At 39.2% G+C, this 14937-nt stretch overlaps 1 protein-coding gene across 11 annotated transcripts in view; it reads right to left on the reverse strand.

Moving 5' to 3' along the window:
• WDR33 (WD repeat domain 33) overlaps nucleotides 1-14937 on the reverse strand; it is a 124494-nt gene that overhangs the window by 48423 nt on the left and 61134 nt on the right. The window contains exon 8 of one of the 11 annotated variants that reach the window (XM_047722727.1): nucleotides 3148-4286. The exons of 8 other annotated variants lie outside the window; for them this stretch is intronic. In XM_047722727.1, the coding sequence (XP_047578683.1) occupies nucleotides 4210-4286 (77 nt within the window). In that variant the 3' untranslated portion in view covers nucleotides 3148-4209. 2 more of the 11 variants (XM_047722731.1, XM_047722729.1) reach the window with 2 other exon arrangements.

Raw genomic sequence — 14937 nt, forward strand, 5'->3', positions numbered from 1 at the left:
GATAACTTTGGTACAAGACTTCTTCCACTTTGCTTTTAATGTCAAACCTATGCTAAAATATTTGTGTTGAAAAGTTCAGATAAAATAAAAAGCATTAATGACAATCACACTGAAAGTCATTAAAGCATAAAGGAAAAGCCCATCTAGCAATGTTAATTAGGAGAATGAGCAGGAGGAGTTCACCAAGAGTCATTGCAATGGGAAGCATACTCAAGTATATAGACTATACCTAGATGCAGAAGTATTTTAAAACAGGGACTCCAGTAAAATACCCAAAAATAAAGACAAAGATATAAGGAAAAGGTGGAACAGGATAACTTTTTCTTTAAATAGTGTTTACTGTAACTATTGGAAAATCTGGATAACAGGCTAGCTATGCAAGGAAAAGCAAGATTTTAGTATACATTCTTTCACTGAAGACTTTTTTTTTACTGTGCAAAATCTCCCACTTAGCAGCTGAATATTATTTTTATAAGTAGGAATCATATCAGAGGTATAAAAACAAGGAATGCCAACTTAGAACGAACAAGTTTTTAAAACACAAACAAATCTACTATTGACACCAGTATGACTCATAACTTTATGTTTAACAAAGTCTTGAAGAACTTGAGGGGAATAATAATATTTTTTTAAAAGCCCCTTTCTGCCCCAAAGATAAGACAGAAAACACCTTTTTAACTATCAACTGTATAATCAGCTTTCTAAAAACTTAAGAAAATAAAGTACCCATTACCTACCTTTCAGATAAAACTGAAAGACTTTTATGTCTGGGGGTGGGGACATGGGGTATAATATGTCACTTCCCCAAGTACCTATTGTGTCCTTCCTGGACCTGGAAGATGTTAAGCTTGGAGCATCACGTAAGAGTCATTATCTTCAAAGGTACTTAATTTCTTAGAACCTGCACTGTTGGGCGCCTGGGTGGCTCAGTGGGTTAAGCCGCTGCCTTCGGCTCAGGTCATGATCTCAGGGTCCTGGGATCGAGTCCCGCATCGGGCTCTCTGCTCAGCAGGGAGCCTGCTTCCCTTCCTCTCTCTCTGCCTGCCTCTCTGCCTACTTGTGATCTCTGTCTGTCAAATAAATAAATAAAATCTTTAAAAAAATAAAAAATAAAAAATAAAAAAAAATAAAAAATAAAAAGAACCTGCACTGTTTGGGAGTTTTGGTTGAAAGTATTTTCATTACCACTGCCCTATTTTCATCACTACTATACTATCTGTATAGCACATAAAGTATTACATACATTACAGTCTGATCTCCCTGTTAAGATAGGTATTACCACTTACTTCTTATGGATCATGAAAACCTTGTTAGCCAACAAGTAGGAGGAGCAATGATTCAAACTCATCTTGCGATGCCAACACGCAATTCAAAACTATAGCTTCAATGTAACAATGAGAACCAGTAGTTTTTTAATTATGTAAAAGCTTGTTCAAAGATAATACATATTATACCAAGTAATGCCTGTGTACTTACAGTAGAAAAAGAAAGTTTGTGGTCTCCGGGAATCCATGTAAAGGAGGTGTTAGATCTTTCAGAGAATGGACTAAATATTCTAAGTTACACTTTATAGTAGGCATATATCTTTCCACCTGTATTTGCATTAGGGTATTAGCAGTAATCCAGTTAAGAACGACCTTTCCACTAACTCTAGCCCCCTCTGTAAATCACTTCTACAACTTTTTTAGAAGAGCTTTATGGCCCAGTAAACTTACGCACATTTAATTCAAATGTGATTCTACAATAATAAAAACACCAAAATGTTGGTAACTGTCTCTTTACAGTGTAAACCTAACAATCCCAAGTTTTATCCTTTATGATGAATCACAGTCCATGGTGTGCCTCCTTCAGCACTGAAACTTTCCTCTTTCAAATACTTTTCATCTGATAAGCATTAATATCTAATACCTAGGTCCTAAATCAGAACTGTGTCATTCTCTTACTCCCTCACTGCAGGAGGACAGCAGTTTTCTTTTTTTCCCCTTAAATAAAGGGTGGGGCACTTGGGTGGTTCAGTCAGTTGAGTGTCTGCCTGCACCTCGGGTCATGATCCTGCGGTCCGGGGATCAAGACCCAAGTCATGCTCCCTGCTCAGTAGGGAGTCTCTGCTTCTCCCTCTCCCTGCCACCCCCCATCTCATGTGCTCTATCAAATAAATAAAAGCTTAAGAAAAAAAAAAAAGATCCAGGGACAATTGGGGGGCTCAGCTGGTTAAGTATCTGACTTGATTTCGGTTTCAAGTCATGATCTCAGGGTTGTGAGATGGAGGGGCTCTGCACTGGGTGTGGAACCTGCTTAAGGTTCTTTCCCTCCTTTAGGCTCTCCCCTAACCCCAAAATGCAAATGTGCTATTTCTTTAAAAAAAAAAAAATTCCAAGAGGCACCTGGGTGACGCAGCTGATGAAGCAACCGACGTTTGGTTTTGGCTCAGGTCAGGATCTAAGGGTCCTAGAATCAAGTCCCATCCTGTGCTCCACATTCAGCAAAGAGTTTGCTTGTCCCTCTCTCTCCCCACTTTGTTCCTGTGCCCCATCATGTGCTCATTCCCTCAAATAAATAAATAAAATCTTCAGAAGTCCGAAATACTAAAAAATAAAGAAACCTAAATTTAAAATAGTCCATTCAAGGAGTGAAAGTACTTTATAGTAACTGATTTAATAACTTCTCTGCTAGAATAAACCAAATTTAAAATGTCTAGCAGGGGGGCGCCTGGGTGGCTCAGTGGGTTAAAGCCTCTGCCTTCGGCTCGGGTCATGGTCTCGGGGTCCTGGGATCGAGCCCCGCATCCGGCTCTCTGCTCGGCCGGGAGCCTGCTTCCCTCTCTCTCTCTGCCTGCCTCTCTGCCTACTTGTGATCTCTCTCTCTCTGTGTCAAATAAATAAAATCTTAAAGGAAAGAAAAAAAAAATTAAAAAAAAAAATGCCTAGCAGGGGGCGCCTGGGTGGCTCAGTGGGTTAAGCCGCTGCCTTCGGCTCAGGTCATGATCTCAGGGTCCTGGGATCGAGTCCCGCATCGGGCTCTTTGCTCAGCAGGGAGCCTGCTTCCCTCTCTCTCTCTCTCTCTGCCTGCCTCTCCATCTACTTGTGATCTCTCTCTGTCAAATAAATAAATAAAATCTTTAAAAAAATAAAATAAAATAAAATGCCTAGCAAATTCTCGTGAAGGATTTTTGTTTTAATAAACATTTTATTTTTACCCAGAAGACCCTTGGTAATAATTTACATTTGTACAACACACTAAAACATTAAATCTATAAAACTAAAAATGTTCTCAAAAATCAGATAATACATTTTAAAAAATACAAATGGAATAGTTTCCATAAATTTCTAGAAAATGATAATTTCACCATTCCAAAAACACATAAAATATTAGTATCACCCAACTTCTACAGTATTTAACATTCAGGGCCTACAGAGAGAAGATGACAACTGGGCACCATACTGTATGATCTCAAAAAAGCAGAATTTAAGTTCAGGAATCACTAAACTTACAGAGCTCCTTAATTCCTAATGTCTCCTTTAGTATCACCCTATTTGCTCTTAGAATCACTTTATCAGTTGGGCCAATATCTGCTACATCCTAGGTAAGGGTTTAGCTCCCACCCTCCCAACAACCTCCACCAAAGACTTTTGAGAACTAGAACAGGTTACACCCAGCCAGTATGCTGTCAGCTGAGAAGTTTGATGAGATGGGGCAGAGTGGGTGGATCAGGAGGTCCAAACATATGATATAAGATTTCTATACTTAAATCTCACCCCCTGGGACAGAAAATACATAGAATTACAGTTCCCCCAAGATTCCTAATTTACCACTGATCCCTCACTAGTCGAAGATCACAAAGAGAAATGACATTCTACCAGACTTATCACTAGCTAATCCAACTTTATTACTAAATGGATTTAGAAATTACTGTGATTAAATTTGGTCAATAGGAAAACAACTGTTCTTCCCCCAGAGAAAAATAAATGCTGTCCCAATGAAACAGTCTAGACACCAATGACCACAGTCTGTAGCAGTATGATGAGCTGTGAACACTTGATTTTCAGTGTATTCAGCATTCCTATTCACCATGGTGCTTGCCCAATTGACAAAATGTATCTGAAGCAATAAAAGAACTAGGGAAATGTTGGAAATGCTACTTAAGGGACAAGGCCATGACTTGAATTTTTATTGACATGGTAACCATTAAATAATTGATTCATCTAACAATTAAAATAGAATCTTTAAATGCTTCCATAGGAGATCTTTTTTAAAAAGGCCAATTCTTAGTGTTGAATTTTTTCCACCTGAAAACATTAGAAAATCATGACAACTTGTTTAAACAAGTGGTCATATTTATGGACTACCTGAAAACAGAAACGTGTACAATTGCAACAACTAATGATAATGGCTGAAAAACATTTTTTTTTTTAAAGACTTTATTTATTTATTTGACAGAGAGCAAGAGATCACAAGCAGGCAGAGAAGCTGGGGTCGGAGGGAGTAGGCTCCCTGCTGAGCAGAGCGCCCGATGCAGGGCTCGATCCCAGGGCTCGATCCCAGGACCCTGAGACCATGACCTGAGCTGAAGGCAGAGGCTTTAACCCACTGAGCCACCCACGCACCCCTGAAAAACATTCAGATGAGAAAAGTAAAATACACTTCTGAAGAAACCACCTTTATCCTTAAATGGGCAGAAAGATGGAAGCAGGCTCTGAAATTAGCTTTGGAGATGAGGTAATAGCTGACATTAATTGAATATTCTTTATGGCACTAAATGCTTCTCATGGATTAACCTATTTAATTCTCACAACTACTCAGGAAGGTCAGTACTATTACTAATCCCCATTACACAGATGGGAACAAAGACACAGTAATGCCCCAATGTCCCATGGCTGCTAAGGGCTAACTGTGACCTAACATCCAGATTCCAGAGCCTGTGACTGTAATAATACACAATACTATCTCTTCATATACTAACTTTTGTTGTGTTGCTTTAAGTAGCAGGAAACCAGTAAAAGAAGTTAATCTGAAAAAATAATAAAACATTGAAAACAGAGGCAGGGTGCCTCGCTTGCTCAGTGGATAGAGCATGTAACTCTTGATCTTGGGGTTTAGAGGTACAGCCCACACTGGGAGTAGAGTTTACTTACTTACATAAACAAATAAATAAATAAGATTTTTAAGGGAAATTTTTAAAAATTGATGTTTAATTTTTAAAAAATGAGGCAAGTCAAGGAAATTAAGACATAAGGGAAAGGAAGATAAAAGAAACCACAAAAGGACAAAAGAGAAAATTCAAAAAAAACAGTGGAAAAAAGGGAAATTAATGAAAATAGGTATCTTTGAATGTCTAAATTACCTAATAAAAGGGTTGGATGGAGAAAAGGTATGAAGGAATCTTTAGAGTGCTGTAAATATTCTAGATCTTCACTGATAATGTCCACTATGCATAAAGCTTTTTTTTTGTTGTTTTAAAGATTTTTATTTATTTGACACAAAAAGAGAGGGAACACAAGCAGGGGAGTAGGAGAGGAAGAAGCAGGATTCCCGCAGAGCAGGGAGCCCAGTGCAGGGTTCCATCCCCGGACCCTGAGATCATGACCTGAGCCAAAGGCAGATGCTTAACAACTGAGTCACCCAGGCAACCTGCATAAAGCTTTTTTAAACAGACACCAGTGCACACTCTGAGAGAAAACTCTTTACAAAATGCTCATTATAGGGTATTATTGCCTCCACTGAAAATCAGTGGTTTGGAGTAAGTCATTCTAAAACAAAATTTTTTTAAAAAGAACTACTACAGGGGTGTTCAAGAAAATTACAGCCAAACCATAATAGGCAATCTTTTGAACTAGTCTGAAGATCATGGCAGAGGATCATGGCTTTATAACTACATGACCTGAAGACCATTTCCAACATAAGTTTCCACTGGATGTTTGTTACCAGTAAGGCAAATCTGTTGAGAGAGCTGCAAGGTTCTTTACTTGGCCTCCGTCCTATTTAACATTTTTAAATTAATCTCGATGGCGTGCTTGGCAAAGTACAGGTGATCCAAGACTGGGAGTTCTCTAGATGTTAGGATTCAAGAAGATACTATGATGTTAAATTTAATGAACAGAAATGTAATACGTACAATTTTAAACAGAGACGAATGTTAAGTCTAGTATTTAGGTTTTCGATCTCAATTCTATAGCCTACTAGAATGGTTTATGAGTTGACATAAATACAAATGTAGGCTTTTGAGGATTAGTATGAATTCATGTGGTGTTGTGCCCTCTGTCATTTAGTAAGAATGGATATTCAGAATGGTGAACCTTAATTCTTGATGAGAGATGCTCAGAATGGTGAAGGATCAGGAAATCATGAAAAAGAGTAAAGGGAAATGTAGTATTCAACTTGGATATGAGGGACTTAAGAGAAATTCTGTCATTTTCAAATATTTAAAGGATTATGTATAAAGGCATGGTTAGATTTACTGTATACAGATCTAGAATAAAGGGGGTAGGGAGGATATTAAGACATCATATTTGGATTTAATTATGGAAATTTTTTCATAGAAAGAAAAGAGAAAGAGCTGTTGTATGAGCTCTTAAGCCTTCCTTGGCTCAGATTGGGAGGTTTAGCTTGACAACTGACAGGAAGATTACAAAAGGCATTCCGTTTACAGATGGATGGTTCTGAGCAGGAGAAACTCTATCTACCCCTATTCAAAAGCACCACAGGCCCCCTGTGGTGGCTGTGCCTTCCTGGTGCTCCCCTAGGGACTAATACAATATTTTAAAATATCATCAAGTTAAAGCAGATACAATTCACTGGGCTAATAATCCAAGTAACATGTGATATTCTAAAACATGTGATATTCTAAAACCATCCTAATAAGGGTAACATTCTCTCAAAGAGAATTATATTAAAGTATCTACAAAGGGGAAAAAACAGAGGGTTCAGCAGACTGGCTTCGAGAAACTCATTAGTGTACTTGGGAGAAATTAAGACTAGTTTATAAAACAATCCATAAAAAAGGATAAATCACCTAGAGACTACCGTTTCTTTTTTATTTACTTTTTCTTAAAAAGATTTTATTTATCTATTTGCCAGAGAGAGAGAGACACAGGTAGGCAGAGGCAGGCGGGGGGTGGGGATGTGGGGGGAAAGCAGGCTGCCCGCTGAGCAGAGAGCCCTACACCCCACTCGATCCAGGGTCCTGAGATCATTGACCGGAGCCAAAGGCAGAGGCTTAAGTCACTGAGCCACCCAGGCACCCCAGATTTTATTTACTTATTTGACAGAGCACGCGCACATGCGAGTGTGCACAAGCAAGGGGAGTGGGAGGGAGAGCGAGAGGGAGAAGCAGGCTCTCCACCAAGCAGAGCCTGACACAGGGCTCAATCCCAGGGTCCCAGAAGCCCCCATTTCTTTCTTTAAATAGAAATTCTTTTTCTGGTCTCTGTAACTAAAGAGATCATAGCACCATAGGTGCTTCTTACGAATTCTTGGGATATGACTTAAACTTAATTTTTTTTAAAGATTTTATTTATTTATTTGACAGAGAGAGAATATGACTAGGGGGAGCAGCAGGCAGAGGGAGAGGAAGAAGCAGGCTCCCTGCTGAGCAGGGAGCCCCACACAGGGCTCGATCCTAGAACCCCAAGACCATGACCCGAGCTAAAGGTAGACACCCAACCAAGCCACCCACGCACCCCTTAAATAAAATGGTTTTCTAGTATATCATTAAAGTAAAGGGAAAGGGGTGCCTGGGTGGCTGTCATTAAGCATCTGCCTTTGGCTCAGGTCCTGATCCCAGGGTCCTAGGATCAAGCACCACATTAGGCTCCCTGCTCTGTGAGAAGCCTGCTTCTCCCTCTCCTACTCCCCTTGCTTGTGTTCCTGCTCTGGTTATCTCTCTGTCAAATAAATAAAATACTTTAAAAATTTTAAAAATACAGTAAAGGGGAAAAACTGACTTAAGAAAAAAAAACAGTATTTGTTTTGGTACTTAACTGCCCTCATTGACAAGTAACTATTTTTTTTTCTTTAAATCTTTTTTTTTAAAGATTTTATTTATTTATTTATTTGATAGACAGAGACCACAAGTAGGCAGAGGCAGGCGGAGAGAGAGGAGGAAGCAGGCTCCCTGCTGAGCAAAGAGCCCGATGTGGGGCTCGATCCCAGGACCCTGGGATCATGACCTGAGCCGAATGCAGAGGCTTTAACCCACTGAGCCACCCAGGTGCCCCAAAGATTTTATTTATTTATTTGACAGAGATCACAAGTAGGCAGAGAGGCAGGCAGAGAGGGAGAGAGAAGGAAGCAGGCTCACCGCTGAGCAGAGAGCCCGATGCGGGGCTCGATCCCAGGACCCCGAGATCATGACCTGAGCCGAAGGCAGAGGCTCAACCCACTGAGCCACCCAGGCACCCCGACAAGTAACTATTTTTGATGATACCATACTTTAGTTGCAACTAAAAATGAAAAAGCCAAAAGCATATTACATATATATCTAATTTCATGGCTCTTTCCAAAGCTCTGAATTTTAGCTTTAAAAACTACAAAAGGGGGTGCCTGGGTGGCTCGGGTGGTTAAGCAGCTGCCTTTCGCTCAGGTCATGATCCCAGGGTCCTGGGATAGAGCCCCAGGTTAGGCTCCCTACTCAGCGGGGAGCCTGCTTCTGCCTCTCTCTCTCTGCAGCTCCCCCTCCCCCTGCAGCTCCCTCTGCTTGTGCTCCGACAAATAAATAAAATCTTTAAGGAAAAAGAAAAACTACTAAAAACTTAGTTAGCTGGGAAGCTCTAAAAATATAACCAGGTAACTAATTCATCAGCAAATGGAAATTTTGGCCTCACTAAAAATGAACTGAAGCAGATAATCATAGAATAATTACTGCAAAGATGCAGACTCTTCCTAAAAATCAAATGCCTGAATTATTTTTCACAGTGATTTGCAACTGTCAGAAAACCAGCATCTTTATATACAAGTGTGTCTGGGAATTGCTCTTGACTCTTAACTAAAACACTATGACAGCAGCAGTGAGCAGATCTGACATCCCAAGAAAGCTACAAATCTATTTTCATCAAGTTTTTGCTATATTATGTGCAGCATTTAAAATAAATACTGAGATAGATAGAAAGAACAAAGCCCAATATAAAAATCTAAAACAATTCCTGCAAAAATGTGGATGTACCATATAAAATGAACGTTTCAGAACCCTACCACACTAATTTCTTCAAATGTGCTTCAGGGTGTTATTAAGACTTAGTAAGTCTTTTTTCTTCTCATAATATACTCAGATGATTCTTTACATATGAGAACCTACCATAATCCTGTCTTCTAAGGAAAGCAGAGGGAAAAGAGCCTTAAAACAAACTCTTCCTCAAAATAAGGTAACACAGACAGAAAATCAGCATCCATATGTAAAATAGGTTTATGCATGGTTCTTTGGATGATTAAGTAAGATGTGCTTGAAGAGCTTTTCATATTGATATATGCTATGTTAGCGGAAGGAGTTATTCCTACATAGGCTATTTTAAAGGAAGCTGGGTATTTCTATGCTTTTCTTAGGGAGAAATGTGGGATGTTTTGTAAACACTGTACAAGTAGGTCCATTAATCATGAACTATGTCTCTTGCCAATTCTACTTTAATAAGTAAAATTATTTTCAGTAAAAAGCATCAAAGATTTCTGCAACACTCAACTTCATAAACATGTCTTCACATAGTTCAAAACACACCGCTGAACCAAAAGATCTTTGCAAAGGGGTTGATCTCATTTATTAAAGACCACAGTCAATGCAATAAGGAAGGGATACACAGAGACTTACCAAAGGTACTAAAAATATTCTTTTTCTTAAATTGTGCATACTCAGGGGTTCAATTCCTCTCCATGAGTGGTATATCCGAAAACTGAAAACAGACCTTACCTCCTAAGTAAATCTCAGTATAACTCCTTATGCCCATGTTCTATTTACATAAACTAGCATATATCTTTTTTTTTAAGATTTTATTTATTTATTTGACAGAGAGAGATCACAAGTAGACGGAGAGGCAGGCAGAGAGAGAGAGAGAGGGAAGCAGGCACCCTGCTGAGCAGAGAGCCCGATGCAGGACTCGATCCCAGGACCCTGAGATCATGACCTGAGCCAAAGGCAGCGGCTTAATCCACTGAGCCACCCAGGTGCCCCAAAACTAGCATATATCTTATAACCCATTTAGTTTGAACTATTCATTGTAGTATCATTTTTCTACTGTTAAATATATCCTACATTGAGCTCCTATAACCTACATGGACAGTTTTGGGCTTTTTTAGAAGACTGTATTTATTTATTTATCAGAGAGAAAGAGAGAGAGCACAACCAGGGGGAGCAGCAGGCAGAGGGAGAAGCAGGCTCCCCACTGAGCAAGGATACCCCCCCAGGTTCAGGACTCGATCCCAGAACCCTGGGATCATGACCCAAACCGAAGGCAGACACTTAACCGACTGAGCCACCCAGGTGTCCCACCTACATGGACAAATTTAAAGACGAATGATAAAATGAACTTGAGTGCCTAAATCAGTTCCCTCTACCTACATCCTTCTCCTCTCACCAAAAAACTCTTTAATTCTGTCATCACAGCTCAGAAAGACATCATTACACCCATGCTGATATTACTTTTCAAACAGAAAAGAGGCAGTTTAACATAGTGGTTCAGTATCAACTCTGGCCCTAAAAAACCTGGGTTCAAATCCCAGCCCCACCTCTTACAAGCTATCTGACCTTAAGGCAAGTTTACTTAACTTTTTGTATCTTGGTTACCCATTTGTAAAATGTCAAACAAACAGTATTTAGCATAGGGTTACCAGGAAGATTAAATGAAGTTATCACAACAGGGCTGCCTGGGTGTCTCCGTTGGGTAAGCATCCGACTCTGTTTCCACTCAGGTCATGATCTCAGGGTCATGAGACAGAGCCCCACGCTGGGTTCCATGCTTAAGATTCTCTCCCTGAGGGGCGCCTGGGTGGCTCAGTCAGTTAAGAGGCTGCCTTCAGCTCAGGTCATGATCCCAGGTCCTGGGTTCGAGCCCCGCATCGGGCTTTCTGCTCAGCAGGGAGCCTGCTTCTTCCTCTCTCTCTGCCTGCTTCTCTGCCTACTTGTGATTTCTCTCTGTCAAATAAATAAATAAAATCTTTAAAAAAAAAAAAAAAAAGAGGCTGCCTTCAGGGGTGCCTGGGTGGCTCAGTGGGTTAAAGCCTCTGCCTTCGGCTCAGGTCATGATCCCAGGGTCCTGGGATCGAGCCCCACATCGGGCTCTCTGCTCAGCAGGGAGCCTGCTTCCCTTCCCCTCTCTCTGCCTGCCTCTCTGCCTACTTGTGATCTCTGTCAAATAAATAAATAAAATCTTTAAAAAAAAAAAAAAAAAGAAAGAAAGAAAGAAAGAAGAGGCTGCCTTCAGCTCAGGTCATGATCTCAGGGTCCTGGGATCAAGTACCACATCGGGCTCCCTGCTCAGCAGAGACCTTGCTTCTCCCTCTCCCTCTGTCTGCTGCTCTACCTACTTATGCTCTCAATCTGTCAAATAAATAAATAAAAGATTCTCTCTCTGCTTCTTCCTCTACCCCTCCTTTGACCCTCCCACCCTGGCTCATGCTCTCTCGTAAAAGAAAAAAAAAAAAAAAAGTTCTTAGAATATGCCTGATATATACAAGTGTAAGCTATCAGCTATTGTTAAAACCAAGAAGGTAAAACAAAATGAAAACATGCTGAAACTTTGTAAACTGGGTTCTTTTGAAGAGTATTATGCTTCTCACTAAAGTTTACTTCAGTTTTCTTATTGATTCTGTTTTCAACCTTTCTCATGTACATTTCAGCTAGTCTTAAGTGATCTGCTTCTAACTCTATACAGATAAAACTATCTTTCTAACACTATCAAGACTCTTCTCCCGGGCGCCTGGGTGGCTCAGTGGGTTAAGCCGCTGCCTTCGGCTCAGGTCATGATCCCAGGTCTTGGGTTCGAGTCCCGCTCGGGCTTTCTGCTCAGCAGGGAGCCTGCTTCCTCCTCTCTCTCTGCCTGCCTCTCTGCCTACTTGTGATTTCTCTCTGTCAAATAAATAAATAAAATCTTTAAAAAAAAAAAACACAAAACTCTTCTCCCATATTCTCCACCATCTTCAGTGTGTGAAAATAACTTCCCTACTAAACTTTAAGAAGCACGAGGGAAGGTGTCGTACCTTAAAAAGATTCTTCTACTAATGGTAGCATACATATAGTATATGGTCATTAATTAAATAAATGGATTTTAATGCCTCCATTTCACTGAGAGTCAAATGCAATATATATCGATACATTAGAAGCTCACTCAGATTCGTGTACTTCTGGTTCTTAAATGTTCTTCCACTCCCAGCCCACAAATTAAGTACTCTAAGTAATAATGGGAAAAAAGGATAACTGTGTATAAATTATGCTGACCTGCATATGTTTTAGTAATGAGTGGCACACAATACTTCTCAATTTTTCAGTATATTCAATTTCATACCTGTGGACCAATCAAGATCTTTTGAGTAGCAAATCTCCTAAAAATAAATCTGTACTCATTTGAAACTTAAAAAATACTGATGACTTTCTCTTGTGTAACTTCTTCCTTTTCCAAAAAGCATGCAAACAATCTCAGAAAGGACGCTAAAAAGCAACTATAAATTCTGCAGTCAACAGTATGGTATTATGGCTTCCACCATGCACAAGGATCCTGTATGCTTACAGCTGATGGTCTACATTAAGAAGACATGACAGAGTGCTCGTTTCAGCATACTAAACGTACTAAAAAAAGAAGACATGATAGTTATCTTCAAACACTTAAAGGGCTGCCATGAAGAAAGAATAAACTCAATTTTTTTGTGTTCCTGAGGTAGGAAAAGTCATACAGAAGCAGATCTCTGACATAATGAAAGAACTTTCTAAAAATTAAAGCTATCTAAAAATTGGAAAAAGAATCACTTAAGGTAGTGAATACTGTAACACTAAAAATGTTTATGAATAGATGACTGGGTTTTAGGAATGACATAGAAAAGGTTAAGTATTTGATAAAAGAGCTAAACTACATGATCATAAACATCACCTTCATTTAAAATGTTCTTAGATTTTCCTCAGGCTCCTGTGTGGCTCAGTCGTTAAGCGCCTGCCTTCGGCTTGAGTCATGATCCCAAGGGTCCTAGGATCAAGCCTTGCATCAGGCTCCCTGCTCAGAGGGAAGCCTGCTTTTCCCTCTCCCACTCCCCCTGCTTGTGTTCCCTCTCTCACTGTGTCTCTGTCAAATAAATAAAATTTTTTAAAATTAAAAATTAAAATAAAATAAAATGTTCTTAGATTTTAATACTTAAACCCAAGATGGGGTGCCTGGGTGGCTCAGTGGGTTAAGTGTCTGCATTCAGCTCAGGTCATGATCCCAGGCTCCTGGGATCAAGCCTCTCGTAGGGCTCCTTGATCAGGGGGAGCCTGCTTCTCCCTCTCCCCTTCCTGCTTCCCCTGCTTGTTCTCTCTCTCTCTCTCTCATAAATAAATAATCTTTTAAAAAATACTTAAACCCAAGTTTTGGTCTGATGTACAACACTAACATTATGCAAGACTATGGTTAACTGTCCAATGTTTAAGTCTATGTAAGCTAGCTGAACATCATCCCTTCATAGAGACCAACTGACATTTTAGATAGTGGAAGCCCCTATCCTTATCTGTTTGACTTTGTGATCCAATTTTCTATGTATAAAGCTCAACTAAATTTACTTGAAATTTTATGTGAGGAATTTTAGATCAGGCCTGAGACAACTGGAATCCACAAGTGAAGGAAAGGAAAATTTTAACCATTTCACTGTTTTATAATCACCACTAAAATTCAGAGAATTTACAAAAAAGGGGAATGACAGAAAATGGATAACTGGAATCTAATAACTCATCTACTATACTAGACTTCCTATTAGAACTACTATTTGGGTGGTGTAACTAACTTGGCTTATATATTCATATTGGTCCCAGATAACCATTGAGGTACTAAGAAAAAAGGGAGCAAAAATCATGAGTAAGCTAAGCTATAACATGCATCCTAGAAGTACATGGAGATTCATTATACTTCTGTACATGTTTGAAAATTCCATAGCAAAAATTAAAATAAAAAGAGCCCCCCACATAAAAAATAAAATTCAGCTATTGAATAACATAGGTAGGATGCTGGTTTATTTTTTTAAGCCAAAGGAGTAACAAATAATACTTTAGCAACCATTTCATCTTATCCAAATTTGCCTCAACTCAAATCTGAAAATATTTAACTGCTAGAGTATCTCACACACAGACTCTAAATTTCAGAGGAAAAGTTCTTAAGTACTACCTAGAAACAGTTTCATTACCATAAATTTCAGAGGAAAAGTTCTTAAGTACTACCTAGAAACAGTTTCATTACCAAAATTGAATAATATTTCACTGGAACATGGAAGTGAAAAATGTTACCTCATAACAGGTTTTCTTTTATTTAATCCAAGATGCATAGTAGTTTTATATAAGACTTCATAATTATTATAGTCCACTATAAAAATAATTGTCTTGATACTTTAGAATTGCTTTTAGTAACTACAATTATTGTGTTTCCTCTATATTTCTTGGGATTTTCAAAACCTAGAAAACGTTATCCATCTTATGTCTGTTTAACAGCTAAGACTTCCATTGAGAGTGAGAAAAGCTGCAATATTAGCATATCATTAGGCTAGATTCTAAGTCCTAGATCTGAACTTATTTACCTTGAACATGTCACTTAAGTCTGCTGGGTCATGATGCTCATCCATAAAGTAATTCCAGCTAAATGATTCTAAAGACTCCATCTAGTTCTGAATTGTATAATATTATAATGTTCATAGTACACTCCTTCAATGACAGGTACTATATCCTTATGCTAGCTATCACCATAAAGCACTGTGGATGAACCCACACAAAACGTGCAAAGCCAGAAA

Source organism: Lutra lutra, chromosome 3 (genome assembly GCF_902655055.1).
Source record: "Lutra lutra chromosome 3, mLutLut1.2, whole genome shotgun sequence".
Taxonomy (NCBI): Eukaryota; Metazoa; Chordata; class Mammalia; order Carnivora; family Mustelidae; genus Lutra; species Lutra lutra.